The following is a 20810-nucleotide window of genomic DNA, read 5'->3' on the forward strand; positions in this document are numbered from 1 at the left end:
GGTGGGATTGTGGTTGGTGCAGACTGAATGGGCCAAATGACCTCCTTATGAACTGTAGGATTCTGTGACTCCTATGATTTGTGTTAATGCTGTTTTCTATTATACATAGAATTTGGCATGGTCAGCCTTACTGCACACGTAAAAATGACGCGCAGTAGTGAATAAAAATTAGTTGCAAACATCGCCATGAAATATTTTCTCAAATCAACAGGCAGCCCAGGTTTGAAAGAATATTGGGATTCTTGCAGTGAAGGTAAACTTGAAGCTGGTCAAAGAGGCAGCATTATTGGTTGGCGATGTCACAATTGCTTTTGTAAATGTAACAGAAGGAGATGGGCTTTGCAACCTGGACAACTCGTGCAGAACTTTACATCAGAACTTCCACCAAGTTGGTCTGTGTGTGTGGCTGGCGTAAGAGGACTGATTTCAACCATGTTAATTCAAGAGTTGACATTTGGATGCTGCTTCCCTGTCATCAGAACTAAGCAAGTGTTGGTGTAAAATGGCGCTTTTTTTGTATTTTGTTTTCACTTGTGGGGGAGTGCAAAACTAGAAATCGTCAAGATAATTTCAGAAAGCGATCGGATAGAGAATTTGGAAGTAACTTTACCCAGTGATGAGAATGCTGGACTCTAACACACAGGGTAGTTTCTGAAGCAGCACTCTCTGACCGCCAGCACATTGGCACAGTGGTTAGCACCTCTGCCTCAAAGCACCAGGGACCCAGGTTCGATTCCTGGCTTGGGTCACGGTCTGTTTGGAGTCTGCACATTCTCCCTATTTCAGCGTGGTTTCCTCTGGGAGCTCCAGTTTCCTCCCACAGTCTGAAAGATGTGCTGGTTAGGTGTATTGGCCGTGCTAAGTTCTCTCTCTGTACCTGAACAGGTGCCAGAGTGTGGCAACTAGAGAATTTTCACAGTAACTTCATTGCAGTGTTAATGTAAATCTACTTGTGACACTAATAAATGAAGTTTAGACTAAACTTTAGCTAATATAGATGTGAGCATCCTTGTGTGAGTGTGCCTGAGAAGATGCAGAGGAGATTTATCTGAATGGTTCCAGGGATAAAGGACTTTTAGCTGAGAGTCTGGGTTGTTTTCCTCGGAGCAAAGGAGATCTGATGGAGGAATCCAGGACTGACAGGTTTCGATAAGGCAGGCAAAAAGAAATTGTTCCCATTAGCCGATAGGGAGTAGGGGGCATGCATTTAAAGTTTTAGATGAAAGGTGATGGGGAGCTGTTGGAAGAACTTAATGAATCAAATTGTAATAACCTGGAACTTGCTGCCACATCTTGGTAGAAGAGGTATGATCAAAAGGAAATTGGGTGGCCACGAGGATAACAAATATATAGAACGATGACGACAGAGTGGGGGAGAGGGACTGATGGGTTGGTCAATGGAGTGTTGGTTTGGACTCAAACGGCTGAATGACCCTCTAGTAAATAACTCACCTCCCACAACCTGTCCACCACCTGCCAGTGTACAAATCAGGAGTGTAATGGGATAACCTCCACTTGTTTGGATGAGTGTAGCTCCTACGCTCACGAGACTCAACAGCATCCAGTGCAAAGCAACTCACTTAATTTGTACTCTGTTCACAAACATTTAATCTCTCCCTCCATCACCAACAAACAGTGGCAGCAGTGTGTACCATCCAATAGATGCACTGCAGGAATTCACCAAGGCTCCTTAGACAGTACCTTCCAAATCCACAATCAAAATCTTGGAGGACAAGGGTAGCAGGCACATGGGAACATCATCTGGAAGTTTTTCTCCAAGCCACACGCCGTCCAGACTTGGAAATATATAATTGTTCCTTCATTGTCAACAACCTGTACCTCCCTAACATCACATGAACTTCAGCAGTTCCAGAAGGTAGCTCAAAACTAACTTCTCAAGGGCAGTTAGGGATGGGCAACAAATGCTGTCTAGCCAATGACCTCCACATCCTATGACTTAATTTTAAAAACATGGCATTCTTGTCAATTGTATAACTATTTTAGTAGATTTTGCGTTAAGTAGATAGAAAGCGAATGGAACATTATCCTGATGGTTAGATCAGGAATGAAGGGCAAAGGATTGTGTGACACACAACTACTGGAATGAACCGATAGGGTTAAATGGTCTGTCCCTGCACTATATACACTATGTAATTCTGTGTATTTACTATCTAGACCTGTATCCACTCTTGATTGCTATGACTTGTCATTTTAATTAAGTCTTTCTTCCCCCTGGAATGGAGTTTCACTATCGACATTGTTCAGCATGTCACTTTGTCAAACAGAACCTTTCCTTCAGAATTCTAGCTGCTTGTTCCTGCTTCATATATTGGCACTCTGCCAAGACCAGATCTTTGAATAGCTCTAATTATTTTCCACATAATTGGGTTAGTGGGCCCTGGGTTCAAAACCCACAAGGATTGCCTTGCTATTTCCAGGAATTTGTGCTTAACTTTTTGGACATTGCCATGTGTTGTCTAGGAGAAAAAAATGTGTTTTAATTTAAAAAGAAACATTTTTTTCAGCATTTCATATTTTAAAAATATTGATGATGGGAGCTGGTATTGGCAAGGAGAAATCTGTTTGGATGGAGAGGAGGGGTGAATGGGTTATTTGAAAGAAACCTCCAGGAATTTGACCAACCGAAGTCAGCGTAACTGAACGGTTAAGTAATTCCAAAATGGTGAAAGTGAAAAGACTTGCATTTGTAGAGTGTTTTTCACAACCAGTCACCGGATGTCTCAGTGCTTTATGACCAACAAACTACTTCTTGAAGTGTAGGTGCTGTTGTAATGTAGGCAAGCCTGACAGCCCATACATGTGCAGCAAGCTTCCACAGACAGCAGTCTGATGATTAACAAATATTCTGCTTTTGTAACATTGAGGGATAAATATCGACCAGGAACCCTGTAGATAACTTCCCTGTTCTTTAAAATAGTGCCATGTGATTTCTTGCATCTGCCCAAGTTGGATGGGTCCTTGGTTTAACATCACATCTGTAGGACGTGACTTCCAGCAGTAGGGCACTCCCACAGTCCTGCACTGGAGTGTTAGCCTTAATTTTTGCATTCAAGACCTCAAGCTTGAACCTGGTACCTTGTGATTCAGAGGCAAGTGTGCTGTCACTGAACTATACTAACAAAGTATTGGGCATAAATCTTCAAAACAGTAGCACAAATTGGGCCAAAACCCGTTCTTGTGCCTCAATCCCAAAAAAAACCCTTGCTTCAAAGGCGATATTGACATGCTGGTTCAAATTGATGGACATTTAATCTACAAGCATTGTTTATAATCACTTCTTTTGCTTCTGTATTGCAGGTCTGATGGTACGAAGCAACCCTTGAACTGCCGCGAGGCTTCCCATCCACAGCAACATTTACAGCAGTGCAACATGTCACAGTCGCCAGTAAGTAGATGTCCAGTCCTAGTTAAATGGACTCATTATACTTGGTGGCACAGTGGGTTAGCACTGCTGCATTACAGCGCCAGGGACTCGGATTTAATTCCCAGCTTGGGTCACTGTTTGCGCAGAGTCTGCACATTTCTCCATGTCTGCGTGGGTTTCCTCTGGGTGCTCCAGTTTCCTCTCGCAGTGCAAAAGACATGCTGGTTTGGTGGATTGGCCATGCTAAATTCTCCCTCAGTGTACCTGGAGTTTGGCAACAAAGGGATTTTCAGTAACTTCATTGCAGTGTGACTCTAAGCCGACTTGTGACACTAATTAAATAAACTTTAAAAATATTTTTAGCATCTGGATACTGATGGTACATGGCAGGAAGGTGGAGACGAATAATGATAGAAATCATTTGTAGTTAATGAGATGCAAACTGTCATGTGGCAGTTTGTACTTTCATATAGCAAAATCCAATTGAGGGAAATATTGGAAACAGACTGTTTAAAAATATTTTCTTGTGGCCTCAACAGATTAATATGGATGAACTGGCCTAGCATTTTTAAGGGGTCAGGGTGTGTAGAGAACAATATACTGCAAGCAATCTTTACTATTTACAAATGGCCTTCCCAAGGGCAACTAGGGATGGGCAATAAATGTTGGCCAGCCAGTGACACCAGTATCCTACCATTGAATAAAAGAATACTTGGAGTTTAGAATAATTGGAATGTTTTCCTTTTAATGTTGCAGTTTTGCACTATTAATGGGACTGCAATAACATTATTAGTGTTTGCTTTGGGTTCTAGAAGCTCTGTTCCTGCTCTCTGACCTTCCCCATGTTACAACGTAGAGGTTGATCCCCTTTTGAGAAGACACGCCGAATCCCCCAAAGTGGACTAGCTCACTTTGTAATCTGCTAAGTGTTTGGGAAGGTGCTAACTGTTGATTAAAATTTAGTGGTTCCTTAACAGAAAGACCTGACACTCAATTTAAGTGAATAATTAGTAAGTTATTTATTTAACTGACCAGGAACTTTAACTAAACAAGTAATATATCAATTAAAATAAGGTTCTACTGAAATGCTGGTCAAATAAATACAAGGACCATTAATTACCCCCAAAAAATTTAATCAACTCAAAAAATATACAAACAGGTTTTGTGGCTTTGGGAAAGCCTTTGGACGACTTCTGGTGATTCTGCTGTCTGTAAGCGCTTTCTGATTTGGTACCCTTTTGTTAGATAGATGGAGAGTTCTCTTAACAGAGACTTTTTAGCTGGCAGGGATTTGCTCTTTCCTTTCAAGATGTTGAGACATGGCAACCCTTCTGTTGAATTCCAGACTGGTAGTTGAGTTCCTCTTTTTATATATATCACAGTTATATAAATTTTCCTACACCAGGATTGGTCTGATGTCAATAGCAGCAAATTCAAATTTAATAGGTTTCTGGAAGCGGAGTATCGTCTTTAGATTGATAGGCGGCTGAATTCAAAAGTCTGCAAAGCCTGTTACCAAGGCAGTGCTGATGTTTGGCCCTTGTTACAAATGTTGCAGTCTGCATACTGTGTGCTTGCATTTTAAACAGCCAAGCCCTGACACAAAACCAGCTTTTAAAGGGACCACACTTTACAAGCTGAACTTCACAACATCTACTCTATTTTTAATTCACCAATTCAGATGAATTATGGAGGGGGGATGGAGGATTTGGCGAGTACGAGAATATATGGAGAGTGGTGGCATAGTGGTTAGCGCTGCTGCCTCACAGCACCAGGGACCCGAGTTCAATTCCCGACTTGGGTCACTGTCTGTGCAGAGTCTGCACGTGCTTCCCATGTCTGTGTGGGATTCCTCCGGGTGCTCCAGCTTCCTCCCACAGTGTGAAAGAAGTGCTGGTTAGGTGGATTGGCCATGCTAAATTCTCCCTCAGTGTACCCAAGCAGGCACCAGAATATGGCGACTGGGGATTTGCACAGTAACTTCATTGCAATGTTAATATAAGTCTACTTGTGATGCTAATAAATAAATTATAAAAAGTAACGCAAAGCATGGGCAATTTCAGACAGGATAGCACAAGTGATGGACTTGTCCAAATACATTGTTTATGGCTGGTTCTTCTGTAGCATAGTCTCTGCTGGATACAACTGCTAAGCTTCCTTATACCCAACTCACAATTGTAATTCTTTGTTGCCTGCTTGTGCTCAATGTAGTGCCACATTCAGTGGGCCACATCCATAAAGGCTTGAATTCTAAAGCTCTGGTTGGTAATGAAGCTCCACTTTGTTTTTTTACACAGGTTTCCCACAAAGCATTGTGTTATAGAAATTTCCCTATGCAGTGTTAAGCAATGCTTGAACGCTGTGCTGATAACTTTTAGCCTCAGGAATACTTGTTTGGGCATGCTCACCAATTGCCTATCTTGTTTGTCGATGTTATGTATTGGTGGCCATACGTTTGTTAATCTTCTTTGTTTTGGCCTTTTACATTATCTGAAAATCACACTTTGGAAGCTGAAAGGGTTTGTTTTTGTCTTAACGTTTCTCCTATCGAGACAAATATATTGGAGGGTGAAGCAAAGCAGAGAGGTTTGGAAAAATATTGGAAGGCAAAACATAAACATGCTTAAAGGCAGTGGAAATCAAAATGAAGGCCAAACGTACCTAGTGTTTAAGGTTTATTTAGTGGTTTATCTTCTTCCAGCTTCAGTTGAACCATTGGAAGACTCAATGGGTCACAATATAGTGAGACAAAGTTTACAGTTTGGGCTTGAACAGATCATTTTGTGTTGGATGTGATTTGAAAAAACTGAGCAACCCCAGAGGGGAAAAATGTGTAGCTGGCATGTTAACAGAGATCAAACATTGTGATGCATTGCCACAACACAAGTTGTTTTTCCTTTTGTGTGCTGATTTTAAAAATTTAGATTCTCACTGTTTTAACACCTTGCCAGTAGTAATGCTGCTTGTAGTTACTCCTACCAGGCAATTTGCTGTCTTGGTATGTCTTGCTCCATCCTCATTCATCCACTGTGGCTTGCCTACAACCGCTCTGATGTCGTCATCCCAGTATGCCTCGTTCTACTCTGCTTTCTGTTGTCCTCCACTTTGCCTTCTGGAAGACGTCTTTGTAGTTTTTCAGCTCTGATCAAATGGCTTTTTCTTTTATATGGATGTCAATTTTTAAAATTCTTTTCATCTTGCAATTTCAAACACCCCTTTGTTTGTCTTATGGTCTGCATATAGAATTTTAAACATGCATTGCCGAAGACTCCATCCACTCCCCCCCCCCCCCCCCCCCCCAACCCACCCACCCAACCCCATCTTTATTCATTAACCAAGTTTCTGAGGTGTAAAGAAAAGTGAATAGAAAGTGGTCATACTGGAATGTCTTGATTTGCATACTACTATTGCAGTAGTGCTTCCTGTTACATGGTAATTTGAATGTGAAAATATTGAAGAGACACAAAGCTCTGTAAACATAGCAAGTAGAAGCAGGAGTAGGCCTTTTGGCCATTCAAGCCTGCTCTGCCATTCATTTTGATCATGGCTGATCATCAGATTCAATACCCTGATCTTGCCCTCGCCACCGCTATATCCCTCGCTCCCATTCACCCCGAGAGTTGCATCTAATTAATTCCCCCTTGAAATCAGACAACATTTTGGTCTCAACTATTTTCTGTGGTAGTGAATTCCACACATTCACCACTCGCTGTGTGAAGAAATTTCTCTTCACCTCAGTTCTAAAAGGTTTGCCCCTTATCCTCAAACTATGACCCCCAGTTCTGGATTCCCCACCATCAGGAATATTCTTTCTGAATCCACCCTGTTAGAATTTTATAAGTTTCTAATGAGATTTCCCCCCCTCGCTCTTCTCAACTCCAATGAATGTAATCCTAACTGACTTGGGTCTGTCTTCTGAGGGGAGATGGTCATCCCAGGAATCAGCCTGGTAAATCTTTGCTGTACTCCCTCTATAGCAAGAACATCCTTCCTCGGGTAAAGACACACAATACTCCAGACATGTCCTCACAATACTCCAGACATGTCCTCACCAACGTTCTATACAATTGCAATAGAACGCTTCATGCAAAATGGGTTGATGTTGATTAGATATGGTCTGTTTTATATTATAGATCAACAATTTAAATTATAGAGCCATTTCTGGTTTTACATTTGCTTTTTCTTGTGCATATATTTACTGTTTTGTTGTCCTTATCCTCTCCTTCCTTCTCCTAAATGTACTGCCAATAGTCCAGAGTTAGTTCATGTACAAGGATTGACCCCATCAAACTGTTTTAAACATTAAAATGGTTCAAACATTTTCCAAAAAGGTACAACTGCAGGTTTGCAGTTTAAATTTTGATTTTGTTAAAGGGAAGTCAACAAGAGTGATTCAGTTGTATTGAACAACATTTAAACAGGGTAGTTGTTATGAACATTTCATTCTGGCTTCACCAGTAAATTGAAGTAATTAAGTTGATTTGGATTCCTGATTCTCAAAATCCTGGAGCCCCGAAACAGATGGTGTTTAATTTTTAAACGTGCTTTCTGATACATAGTCATGAGCTTGTCCTTAATTCATTGCCCTCACGGAAGTGTGGGAGTGACACGCCTGGATGCAATCTGATTGTGTCAGGTTACATTTTCAAAGTGGCGTGGCAAAACCACGTTAGCTGGTGTGAAAATCAAGACTGACAAAGTTCAGCGCCTTGCCCAATTAATATTGGCAAGGAAAATCATTTTGCCACATCAGTAATTAAACCTGACTTTATTATATAATGTTTTTAAAACAACCTTTTGTTGTTAAGGTAAATTGGTTTGCATGTTTCATGGAAAAATTTTAAGTACTAAAATCCTAGTCTTTATGATAACTAATGCTCTTTTCTCTTGCAGACAGTATGGACATCAGGCACAGAATGTATAGCCAAATACAATTTCAGTGGCAGTGCAGAACAAGACCTTCCCTTCAACAAAGGCGACGTTCTCACCATTGTCTCAGTGACCAAGGTAAAAATGTTAATCGGTGTTCCCTTGAAAGCTAAATGCCAAGGACCTGGGTTCGATTCCCGGCTTGGGTCACCGTACATGTGGAGTCTGAACATTTCTCTCCGTGTCTCGTAGGTTTCCCCCCTCAGTCCAAAGATGTGCAGGTTAGGTTGATTGGCTGTACTAAATTGCCCCTTAGTCCCCTCAGGGGACTAAATGTATGGGGTTGCAGGAACAGGGCCTGGTGAGATTGTGGTCAGTACAGACTCGATGGGCCAAATGGCCTACTTCTGTAGTGAAGAGAATATAGGATCTGAACCATAGCACAGTGGTTAGCACTGCTGCCTCATAGCACCAGGGACCCGGGTTCGATTCCTGGCTTGGGTCACTGTGCGGAGTCTGTGCATTCTCCCCTTGTCGGCTGTGGGTTTCCTCTGGGTGCTCCTGCATCTTTCCACACTCCAAAGCCGTGCTGGGTAGGTGCATTGGCCATGCTAATTCTTCCTCAGTATACCCGAACAGACACTAAATGTGGCGACTAGGGGAATTTCACATTAACTTCATTGCACTGTTAACGTAAGCCTACTTGTGACTAATAAATAATGAGTGCAAAAACATAATCAAGTTTGCATTATTCAGTACAATATCTGCTTGATTTACTGCCATGTTCATGTACTTAATGAATCTGCTCCTTCCACAAAGGGTGTGCAGGAAAGGAAAACTATAAGGAACAGCTGAACAAGCGCATTGTGTATGATTTCTCATACAAATGCATTTCTGAGGATTTGGTTAATATACAGTAGTCATTTCCACATTCTTTAATTCTCATGTAAAATTAATTCATTGCCCCCTTGTATCGCGCTTCTGTTTTGAACACCATTATTGCGACTTTGGACCCTGAATTGATTCCCTGTGTGCATCATCTACAAGATGCACTGCTGGAATGCAACAAGGTTCCTTAGGTAGTACCTTTCAAACCCATGACTGCTACCATCTAGAAGGACAAAAGCAGCAGACACCACAGATCTGTGACCACCACCTAGAGGTTCCTCTCCAAGTCACTCACCGTCCTGTTAACGGTGGGCTCTTACTGTTGCTGGGTCAAAATCACAGAATCCCTACACTGCAGAAGGAGGCCATTCGGCCCATCAAGTCTGCACCAACAACAATTCCACCTAGACCATGTCCTTGTAACACCAGATAACCCTCTTGACACTCTGGGGAAATCCCACCCAGACCTGTTCCCTGTAACCAAGTATTTACCCCACTAATCCCCCTAACCAATATATCTTGGACACTAAGGGGCAATTTAGCACGGCCAAAGTACCCATATCGCTGGAGCTTCCTCCTTAACAGCACAGTGGATGTACCTACACCTCAGGAACTGCAGTGGTTCAAAAAGGTAGCTCACCACCACCACCACCTCAAGGGCAACTAGGGATGGGCAATAAATGCTGGTCCAGCCAGCAACACCCACATCCTGTAAATATATTTTTAAGTACCAATTTATTAAATGGGTTTTCTCATTTTTGTCATATATAGACTTATTTGTTTTCAGAATTATTCCCAAGTATTTATAATATAATGTGTAAGGGAAACTAATAATAATTGGCTAAAAGTTGCACCTTTTTATTTACTGTGTATCCATTGCTGTTGCAGAGCACTTCTGGTTCGTTTTCTAATTCTGCTTTGCTGTTTTTTGTAGGATCCAAACTGGTACAAAGCAAAGAGTAAAATTGGCAAAGAAGGTATCATTCCTGCAAACTATGTTCAGAAGAGAGAAGGAGTCAAATCTGGTGCAAAGCTTAGCCTTATGCCGTAAGTCATTGCTTTGGTGTTAAAAGCGCTGAGCGTGGAAAACAAAAATGCTACTGATATGAAATTGACACCATTTATTGTTTCTGTTATTTCCCAAGAAGCCAGGGAAGAATTCTCACCAGCTATTACTGGAAATGTTTAAACGTGCAATCGTTTTAATTCCAGGAGCATTCTGTGGCCTAATTGAGTCAGTCAGTTGATTATATTGCAACTGGCAAACTCAATGCATGTAGTGTGTCTAATGCTGGCCAAATTTAAAAGTTATTTGGGGATTCTGAGTAGAAATTGGTAGGGATTTCATCTGTGGATAAGACAGGCACAGGGTACACCAATTTTTTGGTGTGCATTGCAGAATGGGTGTCCATGGGTAACACAGTGGTTAGCTTTCTTACAGCGCCAGGGACCTTGGTTCAGTTCCCGGCTTGGGTCATTCTGTGTGGTGTCTGCACGTACTCCCTGTGTCTGCGTGGGTTTCCTCTAGCTGCTCCAGTTCTCTCCCCCCCCCACCCCCTCACAGTCCGAAAGACATGCTGGTTAGATGTATTGGTCATGCTAAATTCTCCCTCCTATGTACCCAAACAGATGCCGGAGCGTGGTGACTAGGGCATTTTCACATTGCAGTTTTATTGTTGCTGTACTTATGACAGTAATAAATAAACCTAACTGTTTATTGCTGTGCCCCTCCAAACTTGTGCTGCCTGCATATGAAACTGCATGGCATTGATGTAGAAGTGGTGTTGCAACTGTACTGACAATGACGCTAATTTTCATGGTGATATGGAGCAAGAGGTGCAGTCTCTCTCTGTCTTGGCAGCTGACATTATTTGTCTTTAGCTTTGTGCTTGTTGATGGACAGCTGTAGTTTTCCTATCGATTGATGTTTGGCTGGCCTGACTTGTCGCTATGATTCACCCACACAGCAGTTGCAGTTCTATTATCAGTTTATTAACTGTAATGGAAATGAGAACAACATTCTCAGTGTGTTGAAAAATAAACGGCCATTACCACTGTTTTTCGTGCGTGAGTCTTGGACTTACTTTTACGAGTTACTATCAATTATTCTGTTGCCTTAGAGTGACTGAAACGTTAATATGGTGTGATGTTGGAGTGCTTTTGAAATTGTAGTTTAGATTTGCCTCTTAATGGTCGTTCAGTCTTGTTTTTGGAGACAAGGAAGAATGGTTCACTCCTAAGCAAGAAGGAATCTCCGGCAGTCGGGGGGAGGAGGTTTGAGATGTAGGGAAAATTTGTTAAGCGTGTGGTTCACTGAGTATTGATAATGTAGTCCAGGCCATCCATCTATTATTCTCCCCTTGTCAGAAGGACAGCCAGAATTGATTTTGGGGATGGGGCACTATTGTTTTCATTCAGCTAGCTTTTAAGAGACCAACTAGTGCCATTAAGCTGATAAATATACCATAAAACTAATTACCAGGCTGCAGGGCCAGATCCTTTCTGTTGTAATAGCTACTCTGAGTGAGATGTTGCAATTGATTTTTTTCCCCTAGCTTTGGCCTAGCACAGCCTGCAGTTTGAAGGGGGAACATGATATCTTTTGCTTGCCTTGTGTGCTGGTTTTTAATGGATTCAATCTCGGATTCATGTGCTCTTTATGTAATGTGACACTGTACCCAAAAGATCTTGCATGAACACTCTCTTGTTTTTTTTGTGAATAGTGTGATATAATAGCAATCATTCCATTTCGGAGAGGGAGAAATTGATTAACTGCATTCTGAAACATTTATTGCCTTTCAATTTCAAAAGTGCAAAGCCCATCTCAGTCAGTCAGTTACCATTTTAGGTGGAGTGCCTACAAGATGTGATTTCTAAGAAAGGGAATTTTTGAATGGATTCTTTTTGATGAAGGGACAAAACCTCACCTAAATGTAAAGCTGCGTTCCTAACTCAGCTTAAAATATTAAAGGTGAAAGCAACACGATATTCTTAACGAGCTTCACAAAAGGCGTACGCTTTTAGCGTATGCGCATAATTGAGTAATTCCTTACACTTTTTGCATGACATTATCCTTCTAATGCAAATTACAATTGCTGCAACAACTGAACACCAGTTATTAGCTCCCTTGCTAATGCACAGAATTACTTTCCCTGCCTCCAATCCCCAAAGTATACTCAAGGATTGCATGTGTCAAATAAATATGCAGGAAACCGATTATCTTCTTTTGATACTGGTGTCACAAAATAAATTAGCTGAGTGTAAATTCCAAGCTGCTGGTAGTGATTTGAAGTCGGAGAGGCTGATTTGCAAAGGAATGTGTTCTATTTAAATATTCATCAGTTCTTGCAACGACAAGTGTCTGACACCCTGGATGGGGTGAAGGGTTGGCATTTTTTTTCCCCAGGAGTGTGGGAGTCTGGAACTGGAGGGCATGGGTTTGGGGTGAAGGGGGAGGTGGATGTATGGGGGTCCAGAGGGGCAATTTTTTTCAAGTGGAGGATGTGGGTCATAGTCATAGCGGTTTACAGCATGGGAACAGGCCTTTCGGCCCAACTTGCCCATGCCACTGTTTTTTTGAAAAAAACCCTTAAGCTAATCCCAGTTGCCTGCATTTGGCTTGTATCCCTCTATACCCTCTATAAAGGTGTCTGAAACGAGTTGCCAGAGGTGGTTGTTTTGTCTCTTAAAAAGCATTTAGACAGTTACATGGGTAAGAGGGGTATAGATGGATATGGGCCAAATGTGGGCAATTGGAACTAGCTTTGTGGCATAAAAGGTGGCATGACAAATTGGACCAAAGGCCCTGTTTCTGTTCCTAAACCTCTATGACTGTATCTTATATTTCAGTTCATGTTAAGTGGCTTGGCTGGCATTAGCTTTGCACACTTGCATGCTTTGGTCTGAAGAATATTGGGCTAGTTGAGCCTAGTGTGATACAGATTTCAGTAATCAAAGGGTGGAGGTAGTTGATGTTGTGGAATGGTAAGTAGGTACATTTTGTGATTGGAAAGAAGTCACTTGGGGAACTGAAGTGATTAACAGCATGATGCAACCTGAAACAGTTATCAGAGATGAATATGGAAACAATGGCATGGCAGCAGCTGAGAATAGTGGGTGTTTTTTTGTCTTTTGGAATACTTAACTGAAGGAAATAACGGTTCATCCAAGCCTGGATGTTGGGTAAGGAGCCTGACAACACAGTTAATGGAGACATCATACTAGATGGCCAAGCAGTGGTCTTGGATGCTGTCTGTGCACATTGCCCCTTTGTATACAGATGATGCTGGGGCACAGCTTGTGAAAGAAGAATAGTAGGGAACCTAAATTTAATCCTTGGACTCCAAGGGTGCAAATGTCGAAATGGTTCAAGAAACCAATGCTCAAAGCTCTTGCCATAATGGGTTTGGTTAAAGTGGAACAAAGAAAGGAGAGTAATTCAAGGATTGTTGGTCGATTGTCTCAAAGGCTGCACAGGGTTGAGGAAGGAAATTACATCACGGCCAAGACCAGAGTCAAAAAGCATGCAGTGTTTAAATTGTGGTCAGGGCTGTTCAGCTGTTGTTGCAGGGACGGAAGCCAGGTTGGGGAGATTTAAACATGGAGTTGAGGGAAACAACAGACACCAATTTGGCAAACTCCAATGCTTGAGGGGGCTTAGGAGAGGACTGATAGTTTGAGTTGGAGTTGTTTAATTTTAAAGGAGGTGGTTTTGACTGAGAGGGACACCATTACTGGGAGGGAAACATTTCCACTGTCAGCTAGCGTGATGATGAAAGGAAGTTAGGCTGTTGGCTGGGAGGAGGATGGGGAAAGAGAGACAGCCATCAGGGACAGATTTTGTTGTTTTTCCTGAGAATTTAATAGTACAGAAATTTAAACACCAATAGGTGTATACGTGATCAGACTTGAAATAAAAAGATATTGCTCTGCAACAACTTACATGTATATAATCTATTTGTGGGTATGCTGGCGTTGGACTGGCGTAAACACAGTGAAAAGTCTGACAACACCAGGTTTTAGTCCAACCTATTTATTTGATAATATACTCACAAGCTTTTCGGGGTTAGCCCCTTCGTCAGGTGAATGGAGAGTTCTGGCCTCAGAGCATATAAAGCACAGACAGTTTAGAGATTACTGATTAGAATGCGAATCCTTACACCTAACCTGCTGTTCAAGACCTGAAGTGGCTGATAATGTGAGTGGAAGGAGCACTGATCACAGTTTAAAGAGATGTGTATTGTCTCCAGACAGTACAGTAAGTGAGGTTTTGCAAACCCAGGCAAGTCACGGGGGTTACAGATAGTGCGACATGAACCCAAGATCCCTGTTGAGACCGTCCTCATGTGTGCGGAACTTGGCTATCAGTCTCTGTTCAGCGACTCTGCGCTGTCGTGTGTCGTGAAAGCCGCCTTGGAGAACGCTTACCCGAAGGTCAGAGGCTGAATGCCCATGACCACTGAAGTGTTCGCCAACAGGAAGGGAACAGTCTTGCCTGGTGACTGTCGAGCGATGTTCATTCATCCGTTGTCGTAGCGTCTGCATGGTCTCCCCAATGTACCATGCTTCGGGACATCCTTTCTTGCAACATATCAGGTAGACAATGTTGGCCGAGTTGCAAGAGTATTTACCATGTACCTGGTGGACGGTATTCTCATGTGTGATGATGGTATCCATGTCGATGATCCAGCATGTCTTGCAGAGGTTGCTGTGGCAGGGTTGTGTGGTATTGTGGTCACTGTTCTCCTGAAGGCCGGGTAGTTTGCTGTGAACAATGGTCTGTTTGAGGTTGTGTGGTTGTCTGAAAGCAAGAAGTGGGGGTGTGGGGATAGCCCTGGTGAGGTGTTCGTCTTCATCAATGATATGTTGAAGACTCCGGAGAAGATGTCGTAGCTTCTCCGCTCCGGGGAAGTACTGGACGACAAACAAGACTTCTTCACTGCACAGAATCTTCAACCGATGCTGTACACTAGATACATCGATGACATTTTCTTCCTTTGGCCTCATGGTGAACAATCACACATGAGAATACTGTCCACCAGGTACATGGTAAATACTCTTGCAACTCGGCCAACATTGTCTACCTGATACGTTGCAAGAAAGGATGTCCCGAAGCATGGTACATTGGGGAGACCATGCAGACGCTACGACAACGGATGAATGAACATCGCTTGACAGTCACCAGGCAAGACTGTTCCCTTCCTGTTGGCGAACACTTCAGTGGTCACGGGCATTCAGCCTCTGACCTTCGGGTAAGCGTTCTCCAAGGCGGCTTTCACGACACACGACAGCGCAGAGTCGCTGAACAGAGACTGATAGCCAAGTTCCGCACACATGAGGACGGTCTCAACAGGGATCTTGGGTTCATGTCACACTATCTGTAACCCCCGTGACTTGCCTGGGTTTGCAAAACCTCACTTACTGTACTGTCTGGAGACAATACACATCTCTTTAAACTGTGATCAGTGCTCCTTCCACTCACATTATCAGCCACTTCAGGTCTTGAACAGCAGGTTAGGTGTAAGGATTCGCATTCTAATCAGTAATCTCTAAAGTGTCTGTGCTTTATATGCTCTGAGGCCAGAACTCTCCATTCACCTGACGAAGGGGCTAACCCCGAAAGCTTGTGAGTATATTATCAAATAAATAGGTTGGACTAAAACCTGGTGGTGTCAGACTTTTCACTATAATCTATTTAACATGGTAAAACATCCAAGGGACTTAATGAGTGAACAGAAACAAAATTGTATTCCCTGTTGAGGTACTCCAAACAAATAGCCTCTCTGGGCGCTGTAAAGCTTAGGCCACTAGTCTCAGGCTCAGCATCTTGGTGCAATTTATTTTTTATTTGATTCATTGGAGATTTCATTGTCGATTTCTGTAGCTTGACTATCATGCTGCAAAATTGTCACAACAATACTTGAATCATCCCATATTTTCCTATTTGTGAAATATCTAAAATCAGTAAATGGAAATAATAAAACTGAATCTCTTTGAATTGCAGGAAGTTGGGACTTAGATAAATAGCATATTTCACTCTAGTAATTAACTTGTGAAAGAGAAAAAAATAATAGTTATTACTTTCCACTCCAGAGTTTAAGCAGCCTCTGGTTGTTGTACATTGATGTGTTCATAGAATCACACTGGTGCAGAAGGAGCCCATTCGGCCCATGTAGCCTGCACCTACTCTCCGACAGAGCCTACTACCCAGGCCCACTCCCTGCCATACCCCATAGCCCAATACATTTGCCCCGCTAATCCCCCTAATCTACACATCTTTGAACCACTAAGAGGCAAATTAGCATGGCCAATCCATCTAACCTCCACATCATTAGACAGTTGGAGGAAACCGGAGCACCCGGAGGAAATCCACCCAGAAGTGGGAGAACGTGCAAACTCCCCAAGGAGGAGACATCCAAGACTGGAATTGAACTCGGGTCTTTGGCGCTGTGAGGCAGCAACGCTAACCACTGTGCCACCATGTTGGAACAAATCAGATGCAGGGATGATGTGGAAAAGGGAGCAGGCATTCTTAAAGTCTGCATTAAAACAAAAATAATTTGGTGATCACCTTACTTCAACCCTCAGGAATAGAGTCATGCAAGGATGATGCTTTTTCCCTTCTCAAGCTGTCTCTAAATAGCTTATGGCAAGCTTAGACGTCTGTGGTGAAAATAGTTTTTGTTCTTTTTTGCTGTCCGTCATCGTCTCTATTTTATTATGGGTTTTTGATGAATGTTATTTATCTATTGCAGCTGGTTTCACGGAAAAATTACTCGCGAGCAAGCAGAGCGGCTACTGTATCCTCCTGAAGATGGTTTATATTTGGTACGAGAAAGTACCAATTACCCTGGGGACTACACACTGTGTGTGAGCTGTAGTGGGAAGGTGGAACATTACAGAATCATTTATTCTTCCAGCAAACTCAGCATCGACGAGGAAGCCTACTTTGACAACCTGATGCAATTAGTAGAGGTTAGCTTGATCTTTAACAACTCTTGTGTTTAGTTTTGTTTTAAGTTCCATGCTTGTGGGACCTTGAGTTTTAATGTTCAGATACACCCATGGATAAGAATTCTATCACATGCTGCAGTAATAGTGATTTTATGTGTATTAATAATTGTTATGCTTTATCTACATCAATTTAGAAGGTGGAAAAGTGAAATTCTACAGATTACAGTTGAGGTGCTGACAAAGCATAAGGGAATGTTGCTATTATAAAGATGTTGTGTTAATTGTGTTATGTATACATTATTCTTTTTGTGTAAATAAAAAAAAGCCCAGTCTGCTGTTTAGAATATAATTTTAACACACTCCAACATAATCACAGAGTCCTTACAGTACAGAGCGTTCATTCAGCCCATCAAGCCTGCACCAACAACAATCCCACCCAGGACCCATCTCTAACCCCACATATTTACCCTGCTAATCCCGCTGATACTTGGCAATTGAGCATGGCCAATCGACCTAACACATTCTTGATTAATAAGGGGAATCAAGTGTTATGGGGGAAAAGGCAGAAGAATGGGGAGGAGAAAAATATCAGCCTTGATTGGCAGATGGACTCAAAGGGCCGAGTGGCCTAATTCTGCTCCTGTCTTCTGGTCACACATGTTTTTGATGTTCGTGTTAAATGTCGTGGGCAACTTAAAAAAAAATTCCTGTAATAAGGACCATTACAGGTGACACAGTGGTTAGCACTGCTGCCTCACAGCGCCAGGGACCCGGGTTTCATTCCCAGCTGGGTCACCTGTGTGGAGTTTGCACATTCTCCCTTTGTCTCCGTGGATTTCCTTCGGGTCTCCCAATTTTCCTCCTCCAGTCTGAAGATATGTGGATTAAGTGGATTGGCCATGCTAAATTGCCCCTTTGTGCAGGGGGATTAGCTAGGGTAAACGCATGGGGTTATGGGGAAAGGTTATAGGTGGGATTGTGGTCGGTGCAGACTCACTGGGCCAAATGGCGGCCTCCTGCACTATAGCGGTTCTATGATTCTATTTTAGCATTATTATAGAATTAAAATTTAATAATGGTTAACTAGAATTATTAGAACAGAGCTAATGCAGAGACTGTTTCCCACGTGTAATACCATTTTTTCCAAATTTTTGAAGTATTGAAACTTGTTTTGGATACACAAAAGCAAGATTAGACCCACTGTGTCACAGGTTGGTCATCTAGCAAATTCACTACTCTTGACCACTTGACTTGCAATCTGCCTTGTGTTGGCAAATTTGAATGTACTGTAGGTATAAAATAAAATTGCCTTCAAGGCATCTAAAGTAGGAGGCTTTTCATCCCCCCTGCCATACCCCACACGTGCGCGCACACAGTATCAATATTAGCAGCTATATGGAAGAATAGTATTTTTCTTAAACAGTAGTATTTTTTAAATTTAGCATCTGGTAATTTTGTTTGTGTGAAGTCTTGATTACTTCATTCCATATCCCACAATGTTCTGAATTTAAGGACTCTCTGACTTGTATCTCCCAAGTATGCTGCAAGTGACAGGCAACGTTTTCACAATATTGTCACGGACGGTGAGTGCATTCTAACTGGGTGGTACAGTGGTTAGCGCTGCTGCTTCACAGTGCCTGGGACCTGGTTCGATTCCCGGCTTGGGTCCTGTCTGTGCAGAGTCTGGACATTCTCCCCATGTCTACATGGGTTTCCTCCGAGTGCTCTGGTTTCCTCCCATGTTAAATTTTCCCTCAGTGTACCCGAACAGGCGCCCGAGTGTGGCGACTAGGGACTTTCATAGTTTCATTGCAGTGTTAATGTTAAGCCGACTTGTGACACTAATAAATAAACTAAACTTTAAAACTTCTTTGCAAGGACTAATTCATGCTTCAGTTGTCCGGAGGAAATGAATGTCTCAGACAGACTGTTAAGTTTTCTTAAAATATTATTCCATCCATGAAAGTGCATTTTTAATATTTTACATTGAAACTTTCTTCCCACCTGGTTTTATGACGCTATAGCAGATGAAGAATGTACAATAAAATAAATGTTTTTTGCCAAGTTCTTCACTGGCAAGTATGGGTCAGTTTTGGCTCGTTCCTCTGTTTCACAGCATTGTGGAGTTGATTGGATTTAAAATGTTGGGAAATGTTCTGTTCTTTTATTCAGCTTCCATGTACAAATAAATGCAAAGATTGATGCCTAGCATAGAAGAAAAAGGCCAACCAAATTCCTGAACCTGCAGGTTTCCCTCCTACCCGCCTACAGAGCGGCACGGTAGCACAGTGGTTAGCACTGCTACCTCACAGCGCCAAGGACCTGGATTCGATTCCCCACTTGGGTCATCGTCTGTGTGGAGTCTGCACGTTCTCTTCATATCTATATTAGTTTCCTCTGGGGGATCTGGTTTCCTCCTACAGTCCGAAAGATGTGCTGGTTATAGGTGCAACAGCCATGCTAAATTCTCCCTCAGTTGTACCCGAACAGATGCAGGAGTGTGGCAACTCGGGGATTTTCACAGTAACTAATAAATTCGCCACTATTGTGACTAACAAATAAAACTTTACTTTTACCTTTACTTTACCCAATTTGCATGCAATCGTAACTTGGAACTTTATCGTTGTTCTTTCATTGTTGTTGGGACAGAGTTTTGGAGCACTCTGTGTAACAAAACTAAGGAGCAAATTCACCATATAGACTGCAGTGATCTATGACAGTTCACCATTTCTGCCTCAAGGGTGATTAGGGATGAGCTAGGTACTATGTTTGTCTGTACCACTGACATCCCATGAATAAATAAATAAACTAACTGAAAGGGTTGGTAAGATTATTTTACAAGAGCAAGCATCATTCAGTCTTAACTCTTAAAGGCATGTTCTGCTGAAAGAGGAAGCCTTCTGTTTCCTCATGCCCAGAATCGTTTACAAGACCAGCTGTGAATGGGATCAGTGTTGTCATACTTCCCCAAGCAAAAGACTGATAAAGTCAGCTATCGCCCGCACCACATTGGTGGCACAGTGTTGAGCACTGCTGCTTCACAGTGCCAGGGACCTGAGTTGGATTCCCAGCTTGGGGCACAGTCTGTGCAGAATCTGCACGTTCTCCCCTGTCAGTGCGAGTTTCCTCCAGGTGCTCTGATTTCCTCTCTGCCTGAAAGATGTGCTGGTTAGTGCATTGGCTCTGCTAAATTCTCCCTCAGTGTACCTGAACAGGTACTGGGGGATTTTCACAGTAACTTCATTGCAGTGTTAATGTAAGCCTACTTGTGACACTAAATAAAAAAAAACTTAAAAAGCAGGCCTTTTTGATCCAAGGATTGACTTCTATGGCTGGAGAGCTACACCAGTTGTAATGAAGCTTAGATTCTGCATTTGACATCCTGGAACCAAACAAATCAGCTTAATTTTCCTTGATGTAACTTGGCTCACATCAGATTTCCACTTTTTAAAAGTCTTTAATAAATTGAAAGATTTATCTGTCTGTGAGAGTCTGCAGAAGGATCTAGATAGGCTGGGCGAATGGGCCAGGAAATGGCAAATGGAATTTAATGTTGGCAAGTGTGAGGTGGTCCACTTTGGTAGGAAGAATGGTAGGAAGGACTATTACTTACATGGCGAAAAACTGCAGCAGGCGACGGTGCAGAGGGACCTCGGGGTCCTTGTGCATGAGTCGCAAAAACCCAGCTTGCAGGTGCAGCAGGTGGTCAGGAAGG

The 20810-nt window shown here is 42.4% G+C and overlaps 1 protein-coding gene across 2 annotated transcripts in view; it reads left to right on the top strand.

Annotated features, from left to right (window-relative positions):
- The window catches only part of LOC145360628 (tyrosine-protein kinase CSK), a 159591-nt gene that overhangs the window by 95469 nt on the left and 43312 nt on the right, over positions 1-20810 (top strand). For both annotated transcript variants that reach the window (XM_080215977.1, XM_080215978.1), the window contains exons 3-6: positions 3319-3406; positions 8279-8392; positions 10077-10189; positions 16897-17116. In XM_080215977.1, the coding sequence (XP_080072103.1) occupies positions 3392-3406; positions 8279-8392; positions 10077-10189; positions 16897-17116 (462 nt within the window). In that variant the 5' untranslated portion in view covers positions 3319-3391. The remainder of the gene's footprint in view (positions 1-3318; positions 3407-8278; positions 8393-10076; positions 10190-16896; positions 17117-20810) is intronic.

Source organism: Carcharhinus amblyrhynchos, chromosome 32, assembly GCF_965287045.1.
Source record: "Carcharhinus amblyrhynchos chromosome 32, sCarAmb.v2.hapA, whole genome shotgun sequence".
NCBI lineage: Eukaryota > Metazoa > Chordata > Chondrichthyes > Carcharhiniformes > Carcharhinidae > Carcharhinus > Carcharhinus amblyrhynchos.